This window comes from Symphalangus syndactylus, chromosome 13 (assembly GCF_028878055.3).
Source record: "Symphalangus syndactylus isolate Jambi chromosome 13, NHGRI_mSymSyn1-v2.1_pri, whole genome shotgun sequence".
Taxonomy (NCBI): Eukaryota; Metazoa; Chordata; class Mammalia; order Primates; family Hylobatidae; genus Symphalangus; species Symphalangus syndactylus.
This window is the reverse complement of record NC_072435.2, coordinates 25,975,260-26,001,140: the sequence shown is the minus strand read 5'-3', so window position 1 is coordinate 26,001,140 and position 25,881 is coordinate 25,975,260. Positions and strand designations below refer to the sequence as shown.

The following is a 25,881-nucleotide window of genomic DNA, read 5'->3' as shown; positions in this document are numbered from 1 at the left end:
CTTGAACCCAGGCGGCGGAGGTTGCAGTGAGCCGAGATCGCACCACTTCACTCCAGCCTGGGCAAAAGAGCGAAACTCTGTCTCAAATTAGAAAAAAAAAAAAAGGAAATTGCACATTCCCCCCTGGCAGGGTTTTGCATTTCATATTTTAATTCGCATCCCCTTCACGAACACTTCCAGGGCTTTAAAATTCCGGAAACTAGCGTTTATTATTCATTTATATTTATTTATTTTAATTATTTCCAATTTATTATTTACTTATGATTATGTATTTATTTATTAGGCACAAGGTTTCTCTGCCGCCCAGGCAGGAGTGCAGCGGCACGACCTCGGCTCACTTGCAGCCTCCACCTCATGGGCTCAAGCGATCCTCCCGCCTCAGCATCCGGGTAGCTAGGACCACATGCGAGTCCCCCTATGGCCGATTTAAAATTAATTTTAATAGCAGGAATTTTCGTGGATCCAATCATCAACAGACTTTCCCTCTGCCGGGGCACGATGTGTTTCCAGATAGCTGAGTTGCCCTAGTCGCCACGGCAGGTCTCGCCTCCAAAACGGGACGATCTGGGAGCGAAGCGGAGGGAAGCGCAGGCCCCGCCCAATCCCATCCTGGCCGGGCCTCTCCTCGCCTCTCAGCTGCGCGCGCAGTTGCCTGGAGACCCGGAAGCAGATTACGTGGAGTGACGGTCATGCTGCGGCGTGTGAGTTTCCCTTTGTTTAGATTAAATCTGGGATACTGAGTCCCCTCGCGCTTCTATACCCGGCATCTCAGGCGTCACACAAACCTTGAAATCCCGCACCGCTCCCTCCACCCCGACTAAACTCAGACGTTCTAATGAGAGTCTGGTGGTCGCTTCCCTAAGTGTTAAAGTCGCTCAGAGGCTGGTCCTGTGTCCGGTCTTTCACCACAGGGCCATGTAGACGGCTCCTATCGCGGAGTTTTCCTGCTTCAGATCCTTCAGTGACCCCCTGGACACGCCGCGCGCGGCGTAAAGTTCTCACCGGCGAGATGGATCCAAGTCTTTCCGGTCCCCCAAGCCTCGCCCTCTTTTCACAGGCCTGCCCCCTTTTCAGTGCCTTAAATGAGAGGAAATCTATCTGATGTTTACTGCTGATTGTGATGTTTCAGTCTCCATTGGGCTTTTGTTAACACCTAAATAAATATTTAGTGGACAAAATTATGCTTGGGTTAGTGCAAAAGTAATGGCAAAACCGCGATCACTTTTGCACCAACCTACTATTTATGGGCCGGGACTGGAATTCCATCTTCGCCGGAGGCCCAGGCTGGACAATTCCTTGAGCACAGGAGTTTGAGACCACTCTGGACAACATAGTGAGACCCCCATCTCAATTTTTGAAACATATTTTTCAGTATGGGTATTTAATAGAGATTGGAATTAAAGTTTCTATGTTTTTACATGGTCTAAGTTTTTGAAATCGTTTAATATAAAATAATGTTTATAAACTGAATTGAGCACAATTTATACATTTTTATTGTTGTAAACATGCTGAAATGCACATTAGCAAAAATAATGACAGCCAGGCACAGTAGTGCACGCCTATCATTCTAGTTACTCGGAGACAGTGTCATTTGAGGCCAGGAGTTCAAGGCTGTAGTGTGCAATGAATAAGCCACTGCACTGCAACCTGGACACGTTAAAAAACAAACAAAGACAAATATCTAAAAAAGAGGTCATTGACAGACACCTCTTTCAGGTGTCATGTATATGTTTACTAGAGTATATGTGTGTGAACGTATATATGTTTATGAATAAGTGTGTACATGTGATGTGTGTGGATGAGTGCACAGATGAGCAAGTCTATTGTTCTTATCAAAGGCACATCAGTTTATATACGTCTTATATCTTTTAACAGTTGAAATTACATCTCATATATTTTCATGACCTTAAAATTGTTCTACACTGTTACGATAGTGGGTCGATGGCTGTAAGGATAGTAACCTATTATGGGGATACATGTGTGACAGTTTCTTGATTTTAATCCCGGAACTTATTTTAACTATACTCAATTAGGTCATTGTCTGTCAATTTACTTTTGATGCTGATCTGTTACTTTATTGTTTGATCTTTTGTTTTTTCTTTTTTTGAGATGGAGTCTCACTTTGTCACCCAGGCTGGAGTGCAGTGGCACCATCTCAGGTCACTGCAAACTCTGCCTCCTGGGTTCAAGTGATTGTCCTGCCTCGGCCTCCCGAGTAGCTGGGATTACAGGTGCCCACCACCACACCTGGCTAATTTTTGTATTTTTGGTAGAGATGGGGTTTCACCATGTTGGCTAGGCTGGTCTTCAACTCCTGACCTCAAATGATCCACCTGCCTTGGCCTCCCAGAGTGCTGGGATTACAGGCATGAGCCACCACGCCTGGCCTAATTCTTAAAGTTTGATTCTAATGCCCAGACACCTGGGATCTGGTGCTTACTCTGCTATTTTTAGCCTTCACACCTGGGGCAAGTTTCTTAGAATGTCTGAGAAAGAGTTGTCTCTTCAATAGGATGGGACAGATTGTTCTTTTATGGGCTTTTGTTCTTATAGCCGTTAGTACATATACAACATTTAGAAAGTGCCTGTCACATGGGAAGTGTTCAAAAGCTTCATCCTGGCTGGGTGAGGTGGCTCACGCCTGTAATCCCAGCACTTTGGGAGGCCGAGGCGGGAGGATTGCTTGAGGTCAGGAGTTCAAGACCAGCCTGAACAAGGTAGTGAAACCCCGTCTCTACTAAAAATAGAAAAATTAGCAGGGCATAGTGGTGGGTGCCTGTAGTCCCAGCTACTCGGGAGGCTGACGCAGGAGAATCACTTGAACCTGGGAGGCGGATGTTTCAGTGAGCCAAGATTGTGCCACTGCACTAAAGTGAGACTCCGTCTAAAAAAAAAAAAAAATATATATATATATATATATAATTTGACGCTTCTATAGAAATAACTGTGGGTTAATTTTTTGTATTTCTTACATTGTCCATAAAATTAGAAATCTATACTAATTTTTTTTTGGAGATAGAGTCTTGCTCAGTCGCCCAGGCTGGAGTGCAGTGGGGCGATCTCGGTTCACTGCAAGCTCTGCCTCCTAGGTTCACGCCATTTTCCTGCCTCAGCCTCCCAAGTAGCTGGGACTACAGGCGCCCGCCACTACGCCTGGCTAATTTTTTTGTATTTTTAGTAGAGACGGGGTTTCACTGTGTTAGCCAGGATGGTCTCGATCTCCTGACCTCGTGATCCACCTGCCTCGGCCTCCCAAAGTGCTGGGATTACAGGTGTGAGCCACCACACCCGGCCTAGAAATCTATACTAATTTAAAGAATATCAGGCCGGGCACGGTGGCTCACGCCTGTAATCCCAGCACTTTGGGAGGCCGAGGCGGGCGGATCACGAGGTCAGGAGATCGAGACCATCCTGCCTAACATGGTGAAACTGCATCTCTACTAAAAATACAAAAAAGAAAATTAGCTGGGTATGGTGGCGGGCGCCTATAGTCCCAGCTGTTTGAGAGGCTGAGGCAGGAGAATGGCATGAACCCGGGAGGCGGAAGTTGCAGTGAGCCGAGATCACGTCACTGCACTCCGGCCTGGGCAACAGAGTGAGACTCCGTCTCAAAAAAGAAAAAAAAAAAAAAGAATATCATACATTCTAATGGAGAAGTATAATAAAACACAATTAGAAACACATAACTAGCTAAAAAATACCTTAATGTGGATTTGTCAGAACATCCACTTCAATGAAGTGTCTTCTCTTACAACTGTCTTCTCATTTTGTGTGATACCCTGTTGGTGAAATGTGTTTTTCATTTTAGGGACACTTGACATTCAGGGATGTGGCCATAGAATTCTCTCAGGAGGAGTGGAAATGCCTGGACCCTGCTCAGAGGACTCTATACAGGGATGTGATGTTGGAGAATTATAGGAACCTGGTCTTCCTGGGTGAGGATAATGTCCCTTCAGAAGTCAAGATCTGCCCTGGTGTATTTTTGCATTTTGTCCTGTGCCTCTTAGCATCTTAAGAGTCAACGTATTGCTTGACTGAGATTGAAACCCTGTTGACTCAGAAATGAAAACCTCCATAATGCTTTATAATGCTGTATTTTTCAGAAACGATAAGCTCCATAATACTTTCTGGACTTAAAATAACTGCTTTCTTCAGAATTCTGCCCCCTTCAAGATTCATCATTGAGTGGTACCAGGGCTTAAATATGCATCAAACCTTATGACAGACTTAAGATACCCAGTTCTCTGTTATCTACCCCTGTGTTTATGATTCATTAGTTCTTGTAGGAGAGCTTGATGTCTGCATGTTACAGTGTTCCCTCAGCATTCAGAAGGAGGCAGTGGATGAATTCATGTGAAATACTATTCTTCAGCCGGGCGCGGTGGCTCACGCTTGTAATCCCAGCACTTTGGGAGGCCGAGGCGGGCGGATCACGAGGTCAGGAGATCGAGACCACGGTGAAACCCCGTCTCTACTAAAAATACAAAAAAAATTAGCCAGGCGTGGTGGCGGGCGCCTGTAGTCCCAGCTACTCGGAGAGGCTGAGGCAGGAGAATGGCGTGAACCCGATAGGCGGAGCTTGCAGTGAGCCGAGATCGCGCCACTGCACTCCAGCCTGGGTGACAGAGCGAGACTCCATCTCAAAAAAAAAAAAAAAAAAGAAATACTATTCTTCTTTTGTTTTTTTTTTTGTTTGAGACAGAGTCTCCCTGTGTTGCCAGGCTGGAGTGCAGTGGCAGGATCTCAGCTCACTGCAACCTCCGCCTCCTGGGTTCAAGCGATTCTCCTAGCACAGCCTCCTGAGTAGCTGGGACTACAGGCACGTGCCACCACGCCTGGCTAATTTTCGTATTTTTAGTAGAGATGGAGTTTCACCATATTGGTCAGGCTAGTCTTGAACTTCTGACCTCGTGATCTGCCCGCCTCGGCCTCCAAAAGTGCTGAGATTATAACCGTGAGCCACCGTGCCTGGTGAAATACTATTCTTGATTCATTTATAATATCCTCTCTCCTACCTAGACATGGGGCTTGGATTTTGGAGATGCCACAGTACACATTTATTCTTTCTTTTTATTATTATTATTATTTTATTTATTTATTTATTTATTTATTTATTTATTTATTTTGAGACACAGTCTCGCTCTGTCGCCCAACCTGGAGTGCAGTGGCGCGATATCGGCTCACTGCAAGCTTCACCTCCCGGGTTCACGCCAAGTAGCTGGGACTACAGGTGCCCGCCACCATGCCCGGCTAATTTTTTTTTTTTTTTTTTGTATTTTTAGTAGAGATGGGGCTTCACTGTGTTAGCCAGGATAGTTTTGATATTCTTTCTTTTTTTAAATAGGAATCTGTCTTCCTGACCTGAGTGTTATCTCCATGTTGGAGCAAAGGAGAGATCCCCGGAATCTGCAGAGTGAAGTGAAAATAGCAAACAATCAAGGTGGCAGGGAGTGCATCAAAGTTGTGAACACAGGTAAGAGCTTGGATGGCCAGAATGGAGGCCCTGTAATTTTTTTTTTTAAACACGGTCTTGCTCTGTCACCCAGGCTGTCGTAGAGTGGCAATCGTCAGTGGCAATCGTGGCTTAACTCATAGCCTCAAACTCCTGGACTCAAGTGATCCTCCTTCCTCTGCTTCCCAAAGTGGTGGGATTACAAGCATGAGCCACTGTACCCTGCAAAACCACACTTTGAGATTCTGTTTGAGAGCTCTGCAAGTGGGAGAATTCTTTGGGTAAATAAAAGTTTAAATCCTGGGAGTTCTGATTGAAGCTTGTTTTGTTTTGTTTTGTTGAGATGAGTTCTTGCTCTGTTGCCCAGGCTGGAGTGTAGTGGTGGTGTGATCGTGGCTCCTGTACCCTCAGTCTTTGGGCTCATGTGATCATCTCGTCTCTGCCTGCCAAGTCACTGGGACTGTAGGCATGTGCCATTGCGTCTTGCTAATTTTTAAAAAATGTTTTGTGGAGATGAAGTCTCACTAGGTTGCACAGGCTTGTCTTGAACTCCTGGCCTCAACTATTCTTCCCACGTGGCCTGCCAAAGTGCTGGGATTGCAGGCATGACCCATCATGCCTGGCCTAGAAGGGAAATTTTTCTTTGCCCCCTCTTACTGCTGCTGTGTTCTTTATTTTTTGGTGTTTTTTTTTTTTTTTTTTTTTTTTTTTTGAGACAGCGTCTTGCTCTGTTGCCCAGGCTGGAGTGCAATGGCACGATCTTGGCTCACTGCAACCTCCACCTCCCGAGTTCAAGCAATTCTGAGTAGCTGGGATTACAGGTACCCGCCACCAAGCCCAGCTAATTTTTGTATCTTTAGTAGAGACGGGGTTTCATTATGTTGGCCAGGCTGGTCTCAAACTACTCATCTCAGGTGATCCACCCGCCTTGGGCTCCCAAAATGCTGGGATTACAGGGGTGAGAGACTGTGCCTGGCCCTTAGCCCACTTTTTGATAGGATTGTTTGTTTTTTTTCTTGCTGATTTGTTTGAGTTCCTTGTAGATTCTGGATATTAGTCCTTTGTCAGATACGTAGTTTGCAAAGATTTTCTCCCACGCTGTGGGTTGTCTTACTCTGCCGATTATTTCTTTTGCTGTGTCAGAGCCAAAGTCTTTATCATGATGGACAACACCCTGTCGTATGGCTTATGAAAGTTCTTGGTTCCATCATTCTGAAGGACATAGGGAGGGCTGTGTCAAAGGGGTCTCTTTTTCCCATGGTCTCTTTCTGTAGTGATTTTATCTGATGCTACGTTTATACGTCAAACCTGGGGTCTGCATAGACCTGCCTCCTTGACCTATGTATGGTCCACACAATTTCCGATACTAGGAAGACCTAATCAGAAGATAGGAAAACATTGGCTGCTCTTTTTTTTTGCGTGTGGGGCTCAAAGATTGCATGAAGGCGTCTCAACCCCTCTTTGCCTCTTTAGGTTTTGTGGAGATAGGGAAAATCCAGTGTTTTTTCTACTCTCAAATGCTACTCAGCAGAGAGCACTTCACTTCTGGTCGACCGAACGGGTGGGGATTTCTCCGCACCAACAACCAGTCTCTCAGTGGCCATCTAATAGGTTTCTGTGATTCCTTTCTGATATTACCTATCTGGAATTAGAGTCAGATCCCACAGGCAAAGGGTTGAGTTCCCAAACCTGTCCCCTACCTCAGTAACCAATCACAAGTGGTAGGTTGTCACCTTTCCTTCTTACCAACCAGCTACAGGTTGGGGTTCCCTCAAGCCCCTTCTTGGGGTCGATTACTTTGCTAGGGTGGCCCACAGAACTCAGTAAAACACTTCCTTAGGTTCACTGCCTCACGCTGAAGGATGTTTTGAAGGATACAGATGAACAGCCAGATGAGGAGATTCACAGGGGGAGGCACGTGGGAAGATTCACTGGGTGTGCCACCCTCCAGGCACCTGTGTGTCTTCAGCATTTGGAAGATCTCATGACCCCATAGTTCAGGGATTATTTATTATTATTATTATTTTTTAGACAGAGTCTCGTTCTGTTACCCAGGCTGGAGTGAAGTGGCACAATCTCAGCTCACTGCAGTCTCCGCCTCCTGGTTCAAGTGATTCTTCTAGTTCAGAGATTTTTTTATGGAGGCTTAATCACATGGGTGTGATTGATATTAACTCAGTTTCCAGCCCCTCTTCCTTTCCTGGAGGATAGTGGACGGGGCTGACACTTTCATGCTTGTAATCATGGCCTGGTCTTTCTGATGATCAGCCCAGTCCAGGGAACCTACAGAGTTGCCTCATTAGCACAAATCACATTCCTGTCACCCAGAACATTCCAAGGAGTTAGGAGCTCTGTGTCAGGAGCCAACGAAGAGACCAGTGTATGTATTTCTTCTTATTTTACCAGGTTCCGCAGCCGTTCTTCAGTTGTGTTTGTCTATACTTTACTGGTGTGTGTAACGGGAGTAGGTGACTCTTCTGAGATTTTTATTCAGCAGAATGGGAAAGACAATTGACAGAAAGATCCTTTAGGCCAGGGGCAGTGTCTCACGCCTGTAATCCCAGCATTTTGGGAGGCTGAGGCAGGCAGATCAGGAAGTCAGGAGATCGAAACCATCCTGGCCAACATGGTGAAACCCCGTCTCTACTAAGAATATAAAAAAAATTAGCTGGGTGTGGTGGTGCATGCCTGTAGTCCCAGCTACTCGGGAGGCTGAGGCAGGAGAATTGCTTGAACCTGGGAGGTGGAGCTTGCAGTGAGCCAAGATCATGCCACTGCACTCCAGCCTGGCGACAGAGCAAGACTCTGTCTCAAAAAAAAAGAAAAAAGATCTTTTATTGGATGCCCGAGTCCTCATGAGAGAATAGGTCACTGGAATGATGCCTCTGGTTTTAAGACTAAAGCCACTGCTGATTTTATTCTGGGCTTTTCCATGTCTTAGAAAACTTGGGGCTGGGCACAGTGGCTCATTCCTGTAATCCTAGCACTTTGGGAGGCTGAGGTTAGTGGATTGCTTGAGCCCAGGAGTTTGAGACCAGCCTGGACAACATGGCCAGAACTTGTCTCTACAAAACATAAAAATTAGTTGACTGTCGTGGTGAACACCTGTAGTCCCAGCTACTCAGGAGGCTGAGGTGGGTGAATCACCTGAGCCCAGGAGGTCAAGGCAGCAGTGAGCCATGATTGCATCACTGAACTCCAGCCTTAGTACAGAGTGATACCCTGTCTCAGAAAAAAAAAAACGAAGAAAATAAAAAATAAATGAACTTGACTTATTTGTATTTAGTCAACAGTTCCATATGGTACTTTTTTATATGCGTGGGGATGTTCTATCAGGGAATGGCCATTGATTTATATATTTTTGAGGACCTTTCTCTCTTTTTTTTTTTTTTGCCTAGGAGTTTAACACCTATACACACTCCAGGAGTTTTGGAATGGGTAGTATAAATATTTATTTTCCTTTCATTTACCTGATTTAGATACTAAATAATATTTTTGTCAGTTACATTTATTAGAATGTATAAATTGGGAATTTCTTTTCTTTCTTTTTTTTTTTTTTTTTTGGTGATAGTCTTGCTCTGTCACCCAGGCTGGAGTGCAATGCCGCGATCTCGGCTCACTGCAACCTCCGCCTCCCGGGTTCAAGCAATTCTTCTGCCTCAGCCTCCCAAAGTGCTAGGATTACAGGCGTGAGCCTCCGCTCCCAGCCTCATTTCTAATTTTCTTAGAGACAGGGTTTCACTCTGCTGCCCAGGCTAGATGGCAGTGGTACAATTTTAGGTCACTGCGTCGTTGACTTTGAGGGCAAAAGTGCTCTTCCCTGCTCAGCCACCTCTGTACCTCGGACTGTTGGTTATGCCAGTACGTTGGTGTTGAACTGGCTTCAAACAACCCTCCCATCTCAGCCTTCCAAAGTGCTGGGATTACAGGTGTGAGCCACCACACCCAGTCATGAATTTTTGATATCTCAAGAATACACTGTTTTAAAGTTGTTACCATTTTAAGCCCAGAAATACCAACATAGCGACTCACCATAATTTGTTATTTCAGTCTGAGAGGCACAACTCAAACGGTGTTTGATCACTGTTGTGTCTCACACATAACAACAATAAATACAGAAAATTTCTTTGACCAAATATGTAGGGTTTTCTCCTCTAATATGCAAGCAGTCAGTTCTGCAGTGGATACCTGCTGGATATACTTCAATAACATTCTGACATTGTGTAGTGGAGATAGCATTGATATGGTTTGGCTCTGTGTCTCCACCTAGATCTCATCTCCAATTGTGATCTCCACTTGTCATGGAGGGACCTGGTAGGAGGTGTTAGATCATGGGAGTGGTTCCCGCATGCTGTTCTCATGATAGTGAGTGAGTTCTCATGAGATCTGATGGTTTCAGAGTGTGGCACTTCCTCCCTCACTCTCCCTCTCTCTTGCCACCATGTAAGATATGCCTTGCTTCCCCTTTGCCTTCCACAAGTTTCCTGAGACCTCCCCAGCCACATGGAACTATGAGTCAATTAAACTTCTTTTGTTTATAAATTACCCAGTCTTGAGTATGTCTTTATAGTAGTGTGAAAACGGGCTAATATAAGGATCAAATCCCACATGGTCAGCACTGAATCCACAAGACTGCCACCACTTCAGACGGCAGTCCCAAATTTAGACCTCCAGAACTGGCTTCAAGTTGGGGTTCCAGTGACCTCCTCTTCAGATTCAGTTAACACAGCTCAGAGAAACATTTAAATTTACATGTTTATTACAAAAGATATTTATTTATATATTTTTTGAGATAGAATCTGGCTCTGTTGCCAAGACTGGAGTGCAGTGGTGCGATCTCGGCTCACTGCAACCTCCGCCTCCTGGGTTCAAGCGATTCTTGTGCCTCAGCCTCCCGAGTAGATGGGATTACAGGCACCCACCACCACACCCGGCTAATTTTTATATTTTTAGCAGAGATGGGGTTTCACTATGTTGGCCAGGCTGGTCTCGAACTTCTGACCTCATGATCTGCCTGCCTCGGCCTCCCAGAGTGCTGGGATTACAGGCATGAGCTACCACGCCCAGCCTCCTTTTGGGTTTTTATGGAAGCTTCATTACATAGGCATTATTGAAGCATGGACAAATGTGTCAAAATGTGACAAGAGTGTATGATCTAAATCCTCTCAGGCCCATCTGTTCAGATTATTCTTGGATGCTGTGTGTAAGATTTCCTCCAGGCTATGGGCCGGAACTCTTTCTGAAATAAAGATCTTATGATCTATAATTGGAAAAATGCGGGAAGATGAGAATCCTGCCTTGGACAAGGGAAAAGAAGGCTGGAGAAGGTCGGTGAGAGAGATTCTGTTTCTTGAGACCTGCTTCGGAGGCCTAAGGCACAGCAATATTATAACAAAGACTGTAACAAGGCCATGTCAATTATGAGACAGGAAGCATGGATAAAAGCCTACATATCTATATATATTATAATATCATAAGGAAACAGTTCATTTTCTCTTTTTAATTTTTTTGAGGCAGGGTCTTGCTCTGTCACCCAGGCTGGAGTACAGTAGCATGATCTCAGGTCACTGCAACCTCGGCTTCCTGACTTCAAGCGATTCTCGTGCTTCAGCCTCCTGAGTAGCTGGGACTACAGGTGTGCACCACCACATACGGCTTATTTTTGTATTTATAGTAGAGAGAGAGGGTCTCACCATCTTGGCCCAGCTGGTCTCGAACTCCTGGCCTCAAGTGATCCGCCCACCTTGGCCTCCCAAAGTGCTGGGATTACATGCGTGAGCCACCACGCTCATCCAAAACACTGCATTTTCAGTTTTCAATTTTCTCCACATAATTTGTGGATAGTCTTTAAATTTCACCTTTTGTTTCTTGGATCAAATGCTACTTCTAGTCATTATCCTTTCTGACGGGATTATGTTTGAATGATGATTTACCAAATTAATGATTAAATATTTCATAGTATTCTATTGAAAATGTAGCCAATTTCATGTACTTCATGGACTCCACTGTTCTTTATGTCACCTGTGTTTTCTGAAAAATGCCTGAAGTTCTGGAAATTACACTCTTGAGTTAACACATGAAGGCTGTTTTGGTCCTCATCTTTCCATTGGAATTTCCCATAATGTTCACCCGGTCCCTGGTCATCCACGACCTGCTGCTTTGCTGTTGTTCTCTGGCTCTTATTTGCTGGTTATGTTGCTGATAACCTAGTCCATGGGTCTCCACACCAGTGCCAGGAAATGTTTCTGCACTTTGCTGATACTGACAGTGCCCTTCAGTACAAGTCATTCCCACTGTGGGTTGTTTACTTATTTTCTGCATAGTTATTTGTGTTTTTCTGTTGAGAATTATGAAGCCAAATTTATTAGTTTTAGATAAGTACACATTAACTTCCATTTGTTTACACTCACAACTATATATCTGCTAATATGTTAAGTATTGGTACCTCTGCTATTATGCCTTTTTTGTTTATTTCTTTTTTTTTTTTTTTTTTTTTTGAGACGGAGTCTCGCTCTGTCACCCAGGCTGGAGTGCAGTGGCGCGATCTCGGCTCACTGCAAGCTCCACCTCCCAGGTTCATGCCATTCTCCTGCCTCAGCCTCTCCGAGTAGCTGGGACTACAGGCGCCCGCCACCACGCCCGGCTAATTTTTTGTATTTTTAGTAGAGACGGAGTTTCACCGTGGTCTCGATCTCCTGACCTCGTGATCCGCCCGCCTCGGCCTCCCAAAGTGCTGGGATTACAAGCGTGAGCCACCGCGCCCGGCCTTTTTTGTTTATTTCATCAAATTTTATAATATTTTACATTGTATGAGTGTAACAGAGTTTAAATAGAGTATTTTTGTTGTTGTGTGAATTTAGATTGAATTAATTACCAGGAACATTTAAACTCACTCCTCCCACCCAACTTAACTCTTTCACTCTCCCGTTTCTGTTCTCTTTCTATTAATTTGAGTATTTTACATACCTCATATAAGTGGAATCATATTGTATTTGTCTTTTTATGACTGGCTTATTTCACTTAGCGTAGTGTCTTCCAAGTTCAGCCATTTTGTAGCATACAAATAAATTTTTATATTAGGACCGAAGAATGTTTATTTTATGTATATATCACTTTTGTTTATCTCTTCATCTGTTGCTAGACACCTGGGTTGCTTCTACCTCTGATTTTTTTTTTTTTTTTTTTTTTTTTTGAGACAGAATTTTGCTCTTGTTGCCCAGGCTGGAGTGCAGTGCTGCCATCTTGGCTCACTGCAACCTCCGCCTCCCGAGTTTAAGTGATTCTTTTGCCTCAGCCTCCCAAGTAGCTGGGATTACAGGTGCCCACCACCACGCCCAGCAAATTTTTTTGTATTTTTAGTACTGGCGGGGTTTTGCCATGTTGGCAAGGCTGGTATTATTTCCTGACGTCAGGTGATCCACCCGCCTCAGCCTCCCAAAGTGCTGGGATTACAGGTGTGAGTCACTGTACCCGGCTCTGATATTTTTAATAATGCTGCAGTGAACATGGGTTTCTAAATATCTCTTTAAGATGCTATCTTTAGTTCTTTGTATATCTACCCAGATGAGGAATTGTTGCCTATACTGGTAATTTGATTTTGGATTATTTGAGAAAATGTCATACTTGTTTACTTTATTATTTTATTTTTTATTATTTTCGAGACAGGGTCTCACTCTGTCACCCAGGATGGATTACGGTATACAATCTCAGTTCACTGCAAACTCCATCTCCCAGGTTCAAGTGATTCTTGTGCTTCAGCCTCCTGAGTAGCTGGTTACAGGCGTGTGCCTCCATACCCATCTAATTTTTGTACTTCTTTAATAGAGACAGGGTTTTACCATGTTGGCCAGGCTGGTCTCCAACTCCTGGTCTCAGGTGGTCCACCCGCTTCAGCCTCCCAAAGTGCTGGGATTACAGGCATGAGCCACTGCACCTGGCCCATACTTCTTTGCACCATTTTACATTTCCAACAACAGGACATAAGTCTCCCATTTCTGCACATTTTTGCCACTTGTGATTTACTGTTTTTTTGTTTTTTTGGGTTTTTTTAAACAATAAACATTCCATATTGGATGTGAGATGATAGCTTATTGTGTTTTTTCTTTGCATTTTTTGAATGATTAGTGATATTTTGCATGTTTTCGTATGGTTGTTAGTTATTTGTATATCACCTCTGGAGAAATGTGTATTCCATTCTTTTCCTTATTTCTTAATTTTTCGTTTACTTTCATTCAATAATCATATTAAATGAAATATCTTTTTTATTTGTATGAGTTACATGTATTTTAGATATTAATGTCTTATCGGAGATTTGATTTGCAAATATTTTGTTACATTTAGTAAGTTTCCTTTTCACTCTGGCAATTGTTTTCCTTAATTAACAATCGTTGTCTGTCTTGTAGTGAGTTTTATGTATTTTTACCTTCCTTCTTGTTCCACTGAGGTTATAGCTAGGAAAACATTGTTGAATCCACTGTCATAAAGCTTTTTATCTATGATTTTTTTCTAGGAGTTTTATAGTTTTTGGTCTTAATTTTAGGTCATAAATCAACTTTTAAGTTAATTTTTGCATAGGGTGTACAGTAAGGGTTCAACTTCATTCCTTTGCATGTAGATATCCAATTTCCCCAGCACCATCTGTTGAAGTGACTGTGCTTTTCTCCTCACATGGTTTTGGCATTTTTATGGAACACCATTTAATCACATTTCTGAGAGTTTGTTTCTGGCCTCTCTGTTCTCCCTTAGTTTATACATTTGTCTTCATGTCACTACAGTTCTGTTTTGATGAAGGTAGCTTGGTAATAAGTTTGAAGAACTACAGTTCTGTTTTGATGAAGGTAGCCTGGTAATAAGGCTGAAGTTCAATGACATGATCGTGGTTCACTCTAGCCTCGAACTCCTGAGCTCAAGCAATTCTCCTGCTTCAGCGTCTCCATTAGTGGGGATCACAGGCATGTGCCACTACGCCCAGGTAATTTTTTTTATTTTAAGTAGAGATGGGGTCTTGCTGTGTGCTGGTCTTGAACTTCTGGGCTTCTGCTTGGCCTCTCACAGTGCTGAGGTTACAAGTGTGAGCCAACATGCCTGGCCCATTTTTTTTTTTTTAATGTAAACAGACAGTGTCATAATATCCCTCCCAGTACTGTTGTTGTTACATTCCAAGTTCTGGTGTGTTGTGTTTTTGTTTTTCTTTGTATCAAGATATTTTCTAATTTTTCTTGGGATTTCTTTTTTGAACCCATCGGTGTTTTAAGTGTGTTGTTAAAATTGCACATATTTGTGGACTTAATACATTTTTCTCTGCTGTTAATTAGTTATGTTTCATGAAGATGGGAATCAATCATTTATATGAGTTAAGTTTTTTTTTTTTTTTTTTTTTTTTTTGAAGACCAAGTCTCACTCTGTTGCCCAGGCTGGAGTGCAATAGCATAATCACAGCTCACTGCAGCCTTGACTTCCCGAGCTCAAGCAATCCACCCTCGGCCTCTCAAAGTGCTGGGATTACAGGCATGAGCCACTGTGCTCGGTCTTAAATTTTCAAAAATTCATTTTATATCCTACTGTGAGGTCTATTCTGGAAGTTGTTCCATGGAAATTGGAGAAAAATTTGTATTCTACTGTTTTGGGTGGTGTGTTCTGTATTTATCTCTTACGTCTCATGGGTCTGTAGTGATGTTTGAGTCTTCCGTTTCCTTTTTTTTTTTTTTCTGTTTTAGATATATTCTTGCTCGTTTGCCCAGGCTGGAGTGCAGTGGTACAGTCATAGCTCATCGTAGCCTGCATCTCCTGGGTTCAAGTGATCCTCCTGCCTCAGCCTCCCAAGTAGCTGGGATTACAGGCATGCACCACCATGCCTGGCTAATTTTTTAAAATTTTGTTGTGGAGACAGGGTCTTGCTGTGTTGCCCAAGCTGGACTTGAACCCCTAGGATCAAGTGATCTTCCCACCTCAGCCATCCAAAGTGTTGGAATTACAAGCATGAGCCACTGCTCCCAACCAGAATCCTCTGTTTCTTTATTCTTCTTCTGGTCCTATCCATTTTCAAAATTGGAATATTGAATTCAACTATAATATTGTGGAGCTATTTCTCTTTGGAGTTTTATCAAGTTTCCATTCTATACTTAGTTTTTTTTTAATTTACTTATTACTTTTAATAGAGATGGGGTCCCAGTGTGTTGCCCAGGCTTATCTCAAACTCTTAGGCTCTAGTAATCCTCCTGCCTCAGCCTCCCAAACGGCTGGCATTACAGGCATGAGCCACTGCACTGAGCCTCATTCTGTACTTACGAGCTCTGACACTTGGTATTTATATATTTATAATTGTTGTATCTTCTTGGTGAATTGAGTCTTTCATCATTTTATAGTAATCGTTGTCTCTTATGGTTTTTGAGTAAAGGTCTATTTTCTCACTGCCACCTGTACTTTCTGCTGGTTACTGTTTGCGTGGAATATATTTTTCCATCCTTTCCATTTCAGCCTGTGTGTGTCCTTAGAATTAAAGGGAGTTTCTTGCAGATAGGATTTAGTAAATCTTGTTTTCTTCTGATTCCAAAGTTGAATCAGGCCAACATTACAAGAAAAGAAGGAGAATATCAAACATAGGAACTATTAAAAACAAAAGAATACGTATTAGATTATTATCTGTAGATTATTTAATATCTTGTAGATTTTTTTTCCTGCATTTCTTTCTTACTGCCTTCTGTAGTATTTTGCTTGTTTCATTGTAGTGACATATTTGAATCTCATCTCTTGTGTGTGTCCGATAGATTTTCTTTTTGTGGTTAGCACTGCAGCTACTTCAAATACTGTGAAATTGAAACATTCTATTTTTAAGTATTAACAGTGTAACTTTGATGAGGTACAGAAAGGTCTACTTCACAACTCTGTTCTCACTTTCTGTTATTAGTGACAAACTATTTTGATATATGTTATGGTCCCATTAACATACATATATACTGCTTTTTAAATGATTTTGTCTTTTAATTGCTAGGAAAGAATTATGGGAGGCCGAGGCGGGTGGATCACCTGAGGTCAGGAGTTTGAGGCCAGCCTGGCTGACATGGTGAAACCCCATCTCTACTAAAAATACAAAAATTAGCCAGGTGTGGTAACGCAAGCCTATAATCCCAGCTACGACTTGGGAGGCCGAGGTGGGAGAATCGCTTGAACTCGGGAGGTGGAGGTTGCAGTGAGCCGAGATCGCGCCACTGCACTCCAGCCTGGGTGACAGAGCAAGACTTTACCTCAAAAAACAAACAAAAACCATTAAAAGTCAAGTTACAAAAGAAAAGGGTAGCTGGGCGCAGTGGCTCACACCTGTAATCCCAGCACTTTGGGAGGCTGAGGCGGGCGGATCACGACGTCAGGAGATTGAGACCATGGTGAAACCCCGTCTCTACTAAAAATACAAAAAATTAGCCGGGCGTGGTGGCGGGCGCCTGTAGTCCCAGCTACTCGGAGAGGCTGAGGCAGGAGAATGGCGTGAACCCGGGAGGCAGAGCTGTCAGTGAGTCGAGATCGTGCCACTGCACTCCAGCCTGGGCAACAGAGCGAGACTCCGTCTCAAAAAAAAAAGAAAGAAAAGGGAAATAATAAATATCTCTATATTTGATTATTTACTGACCTTTAATGGTGACCTTTGTATTTTCATTGAGGTTAAAAATGCTATCTAGAGACCTTTTATTTTATATTGAAGGAGTCCCTTTAGCATTTCTTGTTGGGCAAGTCTAGAATACTAATGCACTCCCTCAGCTCTTCATTTTCTAAGAACATCTAAATTTCTTATTTTTGCAGGTGAATGTCACTAAATACAGTATTCTTGGTTGATATTTTTGGTTTTTTAAAAGTGTTTTCAACATATCCTCTCACTGCCTTCCAGCCTGCAGTTTCTGAAACAGAAACAAAGATTACACATAATCTTATAGTTTCCCTTTATGTGACAAGTCTTTTTTGTTTCTGCTATCAAGACTGTTTCTTTGTCTTTGACTTTTGATAATTTCTTTATAGTATATCTCTGTGTGAATGTCCTTGGGTTAGTTTTAGTTAACATTTTCGTTTAGTTAGTTGACCAAGCTTCTTGAATTTGTATGTTCATTTCTTTCCTTAGATTGGGGATGTTTGAACATTATTTCTACAATGGTGATTTCGAATCCTCTGTCTTCCTGTGAATCTCCAATAGTTTTTATATTGTTCTACCTGATAGTATCTCAAAAATGTACTAGGGTTGGTTTTCTTTATCATTTTTTTCTTTTTGCTCTTTGGAGCTGATTGTTTCGAATAGTGTATCTTTCAATTGCTCATTGTTTTCTGTTCCTTTTGCAGTCTGCTGTTGAATCCCTTAGTGAATTATTATTTCGGTTATCATATTTCAGCTCCAGAATTTCTGATCTTTTGGTTTTAGTAGTTTCTCCTGTGATTGATATTCTTTTTCTTTTCATGTAATGTTTGATTTTATTGAGTTAACTATCCCTGTTACCTTTTTTAGCTCATTAAGCATCTTAAGGCAGTTGCTTTAAATACCTGTCAAGTAATTCAGAGGGCTGCCTATTTTTAGGCTTGTTTTGTGGAGATTGATTGATTGATCATAATTTTAGCCATATTTCCCTGTCCTTTTGTAGGCCTAGTAATTTTTGGTTTGGGTTTGGTAAAGCAACCACTTCTCCCAGTTATTTTGTATAAGAGTTGTGCAGGAGGATACCTTTACTAATGAGCCTGCTATAAAGGGTGTAGGAACAGCCACTCCTTTTCTGGGGATGTGTTTTTTTCTGGCTTGTGGAAGTACTATTACTAATGACCATACGGCTGCTCTAAAAGTTCTGATTTTCCGTAAGAGGCTCATCCCTGCTTTTTCTCAGAAGCTTTCAATTTCTGTTGTATTTCTCTGCTCATAATCTCTCTCAAACTCACCCATAATCCACCTGACTCCTGCAGGTTCCCCACTGCTCCAATGCATCCCTCCATCCCTTTTGTTTTCTGCACTGCCAGCGTGATACACACAGTATGCTAATATTCCTTCCCATGTCTGAGTCAGGTGAGGCAGAATCTAGTCTCTCTGTCAGACACTGAACATGCCATTGTCATGGGTTGAAGTTCCACTTTTTTCTTTCTTTTTTAGAGAGCAGCTCTAAATTGGGAAGCAATGCAGGAAACAAGTCTCTTAAAAATCAACTTGGATTAACCTTTCAGTTACATCTGAGTGAACTACAGCTATTTCAAGCTGAAAGGAATATTTCTGGATGTAAACGTGTCAAAAAACCTATCAACAACAATTCCTTAGTTTCACCACTTCAAAAAATTTATTCTAGTGTCAAATCCCACATTTTAAATAAATATAGAAATGATTTTGATGATTCTCCATTTCTCCCACAAGAACAAAAAGCACAAATTAGGGAAAAACCTTGTGAATGTAACGAGCATGGCAAAGTCTTTAGAGTGTCTTCAAGCCTTGCTAACCATCAAGTAATCCACACTGCAGATAATCCTTACAAATGTAATGAATGTGACAAGGTCTTTAGTAAACAGTTCAAACCTTGTGCAACATCAAAGAATTCATACTGGAGAGAAGCCTTACAAGTGTCATGAATGTGGCAAGCTCTTCAATCGAATTTCACTCCTTGCACGACATCAGAGAATCCATACTGGAGAGAAACCTTACAAATGTAATGAGTGTGACAAAGTCTTCACTCAAAATTCTCACCTTGCAAATCATCACAGAATCCACACTGGAGAGAAACCTTACAGATGTAATGAGTGTGACAAAGTCTTCACTCAAAATTCTCACCTTGCAAATCATCACAGAATCCACACTGGAGAGAAACCTTACAGACGTAATGAGTGTGGCAAGGTCTTCAATAGAAATGCACACCTTGCACGACATCAGAAAATTCATAGTGGAGAGAAACCTTACAAATGTAAGGAACGTGGCAAAGCATTTTCAGGGGGTTCAGGCCTTACTGCTCATCTTGTAATTCACACTGGAGAGAAACTTTACAAATGTATTAAATGTGGCAAGGTCTTCAATCGAAATGCACACCTTACCAGACATCAAAGAATCCATACTGGAGAGAAACCTTATGAATGTAAAGAATGTGGCAAGGTCTTCAGGCACAAGTTTTGTCAAACCAATCATCATACAATGCACACGGGAGAGCAACCTTACAAATGTAATGAATGTGGCAAAGTCTTCAGTTACAATTCACACCTTGCCCAACATCAGAGAATACATACTGGAGAGAAACCTTACAAATGCAGTGACTGTGGCAAGGTATTTAGTCGACTTTCATGCCTTACACGACATCAAAGAGTTCATACTGGAGAGAAGCCTTACAAATGTAATGAATGTGGCAAAGCATTTAGAGACTATTCAGGCCTTACTACCCATCTACTAATTCATACTGGAGAGAAACCTTACAAATGTAAAGAATGTGCCAAGGTCTTCAGGCATAGATTATCCCTAAGCAATCATCAGAGATTTCCTACCGGAGAGAAACCTTACAGATGTAATGAATGTGGCAAGGACTTCACTCGAAATTCAAACCATGCAAATCATCACAGAATCCATACTGGAGAGAAACCTTACAAATGTAGTGAATGTGACAAAGTCTTTAGTCACAATTCACACCTTGCACGACATAGGCAAATTCATACTGGAGAGAAGCCTTACAAATGCAGTGAATGTGGCAAGGTCTTCAGCCACAAGTTATACCTAAAAAAAACATGAGAGAATTCATACTGGGGAGAAACCCTACAGATGTCATGAATGTGGTAAGGACTCCACTCGAAATTCAAACCTTGCAAATCATCACGGAATCCATACTGGAGAGAAGCCGTACAGATGAAATGTGTGTGGTAAGATCTTTAGCAATAATTCACACCTTTTTTTTTTTTTTTTTGAACAGAGTCTCGCTCTGTCGCCCAGTCTGGAGTGCAGTGGCGCAATCTCGGCTCACTGCAAGCTCCACCTCCCGGGTTCACGCCGTTCTCCTGCCTCAGCCTCCCTAGTAGCTGGGACTACAGGCGCCCACCACCACGCCCGGCTAATTTTTTTTTTTGTATTTTTAGTAGAGACGGGGTTTCACTGTGTTAGCCAGGATGGTCTCGATCTCCTGACCTCGTGATCCACCCGCCTCGGCCTCCCAAAGTGCTGGGATTACAGGTGTGAGCCACTGCACCTGGCCCATAAATTTTCTCTTAAGAATGGTCACACAGAATGGGAATTATTTTTGCTTTTGTAGATTAACTAGAAACTTCATATACTCCCCCTTATAACATTTTTGGCAATTTGAACCTTTTTTTTTTTTTTTTTTGAGACAGAGTCTCACTGGAATTTTTTTTTTGCTTTTGTAGATTAACTAGAAACTTCATATACTCCCCCTTATAACATTTTTGGCAATTTGAACTTTTTTTTTTTTTTTTTTTGAGACAGAGTCTCACTGGAATTTTTTTTGCTTTTGTAGATTAACTAGAAACTTCATATACTCCCCCTTATAACATTTTTGGCAATTTGAACTTTTTTTTTTTTTTTTTGAGACAGAGTGTCACTCTGTTGCCAGGCTGGAGTGCAGTGGCGCGATCTCGGCTCACTGCAACCTCTGCCTCCCGGGTTCAAATGGCTGCCTCAGTCTCCCGAGTACCTGGGACTACAAGCGTGCACCACCACGCCCAGCTAATTTTTGTATTTTTAATAGAGACGGGGTTTCACCATGTTGGCCAGGATGGTCTTGATCTCTTGACCTCGTGATCCACCCGCCTCAGCCTCCCAAAGTACTGAGATTACAGGCGTGAGCCGCCATGCTCGGCCAATAATTTGAACTTTTGACTGCTGTACTGGAATTTGAAGTCCACCTAAAGTTTGCGTTAGATATTGAGAATGATGATGCCATACGCTGACATGGTCTGCAAATGTTTATTACATAACGAGGCTTTCTGGGGAAAGCAGGATGGACTTCCCCAGCTGGTCCAAATTGGAGAACAGGGATAGGTGAGTAGCCTGAGATGTTGTATTAGTCTGTTCTCATGCTGCTAATATGGACATACCCGAGACTGGGTAATTTATAAAGAAAAAGAAGTTTAATGGACTCACAGTTCCACAGGGCTAGAGAGACCTCACAATCACGGCAGAAGGTGAAGGAGGAGCAAACGCATGTCTTACGTGGTGGCGGGCAAGAGAGAGCCCATGCAGGGAAACTGCCCTTTATAAAACCATAAGATCTCACGAGATTTACTCACTATCATGAGAACAGCACGGGAAAATCCCACCCCCATGATTCAGTTACCTCCCACCGGGTCCCTCCCACAACATGTGGGGATCATGGGAGCTACAATTCAAGATGAGATTTGGTGGGGACACAGCCAAACCATATCATTTCGCCCCTGGTCCCTCCCAAAGCCCACGTCCTCACATTTCAAAACCAATCATGCCTTCCCAACAGTCCCCCAAAGTCTTAACTTATTTCAGCATTAACTCAAAAGTCCACAGTCCAAAGTTTCATCTGAGACAAGTAAGTCTCTTCTGTTTATGAGCCTGTAAAATAAAAAGCAAGTTAGTTATTTCCTAGATACAATGGAGGCACAGGTATTGGGTAAATAGTAATGGGAGAAATTGGCCAAAACAGGTCACAGGCCCCATGCAAGTCTGAAATCCAGCAGGGCAGTCAAATCTTAAAGCTCCAAAATGATCTCTTCTGACTCCGTGTCTCACATCCAGGTCACACTTATACAAGAGGTCGGTTCCTAAGGTCTTGCAGGGAACCCATCTCTGCCCCTGTGACTTTGCAGGGTACAGCTCCTCTCCGGCTGCTTTCACAGGCTGGTGTTGAGTGTATGCTACTTTTCCAGGCACACGGTGCAAGCTGTCGGTGAATCTACCATTCTGGGGTCTGGAGGAGGGTGGCCCTTTTCTCACAGCTTCACTAGGTGGTGCCCCAGTGAGTAGTCTGTGTGGGGGCTCCAACCCCACATTTTACTTCTGCACTGCTCTAGCAGAGGTTCTCCATGAGGGCTCCACCCCTGCAGCTCACCTCTACTCCAGTTCCAATAAAGTTCCTCGTCTCCATCTGAGGCCACCTTCAGCCTGGACTTTTTGGTCAGAACCATTCAACAACCATTCTCTAGGAAGCTCCAAATTTTCCCACATTTTCCTGTCTTCTTTTGAGCCCTCCAAACTGTTCCAGCCTTTGCCTGTTACCCAGTTCCAAATTTGCTTCCACATTTTGAGGTATCCTTATAGCAGTACCCCACTCTGCCGTTAGCAATTTACTGTATTAGTCTGTTCTCACGCTGCTAATAAAGAAATACCCGAGACTGGGTAATTTATGAAGACAAAGAGGTTTAATGGACTCAGTTCCACAGGGTCGTGTCCCCCGTGCTTCTGCCACAGGGCCGTATAGACAGCTCTTATCGCGGAGTTTTCCTGCCTCAAATCCTTCAGTGTCCCCTACACTGGCCCACACCTTTTTTAAGGTCCTCACTGCAAGGTTGATTCCCACCCTAGGCGCTTGCCAGCCGCTCCCTCATCAGCTCCTGGAGCGCAGCGATGCAGCCCCCGTCCCAGGGAGGCCGCGAACTCTTCCTGGTCCTGGGATCCTGCAGACTCCGCCCCTCTCCTGACTTTCTCCTGCCTTTTTCCTCCTTGATCAGGGGCGCTTCTGCTCCCCAGGCCTCCCCTTCTCTTGATACCGAGTGTGGGGACGTGACTTCTATTTCAGGACATTAAGGTTTCTCTTGTCCCAAATTCCATCCCACAGAAAAGGTGCTCTTGAGGTGGGGATCTGACTCCAATCCTCTCCCTGTGAATGTGTGGAGGAGAGGAAATAGAAAAATGGTGAAATGGGAAAGAAGAATGGAGGAGACCCATAAACAGATGGCAGCTGGGCGCGATGGCTCACGCCTGTAATCCCAGCACTTTAGGAGGCTGAGGTGGGCAGATCACCTGAGGTTGGGAGTTTGAGATCAGCCTGACCAACATGGAGAAACCCTGTCTCTAAAAAATACAAAATTAGCCAGGCGTGGTGGTGAATGCCTGTAATCCCTGCTACTCTGGAGGCTGAGGCAGCAGGATCGCTTTTACCTGGGAGGCTGAGGTTGTGGTGAGCCAAGATCGCACCATTGCACTGCAGTCTGGGTGACGAGCGAAACTCCATCTCAAAAAACAAAAACAAAACAAAACAAAAAAACAGATGGCAAAGTAGATGGTGGATGAGGGATTTGCAGAGACAGTGAATGAAGATGCTGAGAAAGGAGCAGGGGGAGAAAAGCAACTAGAGAAATTTAGAGAAAAACTGGGTTTCTAGAGATAAAAGTGCAGCAAGATAGGGAGAGGGGCAGAAAGGGGGAGGCTCCTCAGATGGAGAGTTGGGGAGAGAAGGAGGGATTTGGAGCCAGGACAGACAGAGCAGCATGGTGCTGGGACAGCAAGAGGGGGCAGCCGGTGACAAGGAGAGCAGAGGGAGAACCACAGCCTGGGGAGACCTGGGATCTGGGGATGCCAGAGAGTGGGGACAGGTGGGTATAGCAGGGAAGAGAGGATTTAACAGGGGTAGCTAGGGGGCAGCAGAGAGGGGGGAAGAAAGAGGCAGAACTATATGAAGATTAGAGACAAAGATTGGGCAGAAAGAAGAATAAGAGGTGAAAGAAGTGAGAAAGGAGCAGAACAAGTGGAAGAGAAGGAATAGAGGGAAGAGCGAGAGAAGGAAGAAGGGCTTGAAATGAGAATCCTAGGGGAAAAATAAAGAGAAAAAAAGCTAGGAAAAGAAGGTGAGAATGAGAGGTAGGTAGAGAAACACACAGTAACGAGGAAAGGGGGACACGCAGTTCAGATGAATGATGAATTGATTGGATATTATGATTAATTTCTCTATAATAAACATAAAATTTGTTTAAAATATACAGACAAAGATGAGAATTGGAAAACTGCCTATGAGGCATGTGTATTTCGTAATTCTTGGTATCAGAGGTTAGCTTTCACTTGCTGTCCTTATTCTGCCAGACGGCAGTGACTTGACTCATTCAGGTGTGGGTCACTATCTTCACTTCTGAGATGGGGTAGGGTGTGGGCAAGTGTATAAGATACGAGGAAAAACCAAAGTGTTTTTTCTACTCTCACAATCAACACAATAGTGAATGCTCAACACAGAATGCCTCATCTCCGGTCATCAAAATGAGTGGGGATTACTTCCCACCAACAAGCAATTTTTCATCAGATAAAAACTGGGTGTTCTGTAATTGAACTCAATTTGACACCATTTGTAGGGAGTTAGCATTAGATCTCACAGGAGGCTGAGGGCTCAGTTGCACAAAACTGCCCCCAGAATTTGCTATTGCTAGGGTGATTTACACAACTTGGAGAAACAATTTACTTAGGTGTACCATTTGTTATAAAGGATGTTACACAGGATACAGATCAACAGCCAGATGGAAGAGCATTCCTAATAAATTAATGGAAACAGAGAAGTATGTTTTGGACTTCTCACAGAAAAGTCAGACCGTGGACTGACTTTCCATGGACTGACAGACCATGACTGACTTCTTACAGAAAGTCAGACCATGGACTGACTTACTTTCTGTTTCTCTCTTTCTCTCCTTCCTTCCTCCCTTCCTCCCTCTCTCTCTTTTTCTTTTTTTTTTTTTTACCATTAAATTGTGAATTTAATTTAAAATAAAATGTCCCTAAAATCATCTCAGTACTTGGCACAGTGACCCAAGTGGGGTGGGCAAGCATCCCTTAACACATTCTTTGTTTTCCTGGCAAATACTGGTGGAACAAGACAGATGAGGATGTATGAGATCTGACCATGAACATATGACAGCTGTTTGTGCCAGTCATGTCCAAACCCATGGCTGTCAACTCCAGATCCAAAACTATCCCCATGTGTTAGACCTCCCACAGCCAGCATTTAGGATTTCTTCCTCTATGATCTTGCTGGCTGCTGGTCTTGGCAGGGCCATCTACTGGGGATAGGTGGTTTGGGGTCTCACTGGTGGGCACTGGCTTGTTCTTGCCTCCTCTGCAGCTCCTCTTGCCGCCTCGCCTGCTGTTCACTCCTGCAATCCTTGAACGCCTGCACCTGTGGCTGGCATTGCCGCCAGTCCTGGTGCTGGGCCATGCACTCCTGCACTGCAAAGTGGGAGGCAGCACAGCCAGAGTGGGAGATCAGCTGGTCCAGCGGGTCCTCCTCCTCATCGTCCTTCTTCACCCGTTGGGTCCAGGTATGGCCTTGAGGGACTGAGGTTGACATCCTGGGGACGGGGAGTTCACAGGTGGGAGAAGAGGGCCCGAACGCACACTCCTACGCGGTGGCTTGGGCTTTGCAGGCGGTTGGGGATCCTCTGTCCATCCTTTCAGGAACTAGCCCCTTGTGGGGAGCGTGCACTCGGAAGGCCTTTCTTTTTCTTTCCCTTTGACGGAGCCTCGCTCTGTTACCCAGGCTAGA

General features: G+C 43.5%; 2 protein-coding genes across 2 annotated transcripts; one reads left to right on the top strand and one right to left on the bottom strand.

Moving 5' to 3' along the window:
* Positions 1 to 289: 289 nt before the first annotated feature.
* ZNF880 (zinc finger protein 880) lies at positions 290 to 25,540 on the top strand. The gene is given in 9 exon segments (XM_055238913.2): positions 290 to 701; positions 3,809 to 3,935; positions 5,345 to 5,473; positions 18,567 to 18,967; positions 18,969 to 19,211; positions 19,296 to 19,614; positions 19,768 to 20,159; positions 20,161 to 20,299; positions 25,462 to 25,540. Coding segments are annotated over 8 exon segments (1,752 nt in total). The 5' UTR covers positions 290 to 689; the 3' UTR covers positions 20,290 to 20,299; positions 25,462 to 25,540.
* LOC129460753 (cytochrome c oxidase assembly factor 4 homolog, mitochondrial-like) lies at positions 24,945 to 25,881 on the bottom strand. Its single transcript, XM_055239055.2, has one exon. The coding sequence runs from the start codon at positions 25,684 to 25,686 to the stop codon at positions 25,423 to 25,425; it is 264 nt and encodes an 87-aa protein (XP_055095030.1). The 5' UTR covers positions 25,687 to 25,881; the 3' UTR covers positions 24,945 to 25,422.

Coding starts and splice junctions, on each gene's coding strand:
- LOC129460753 (XM_055239055.2), bottom strand. CDS start 25,686: ATGTCAACCTCAGTCCCTCAAGGCCATACCTGGACCCAACGGGTGAAG.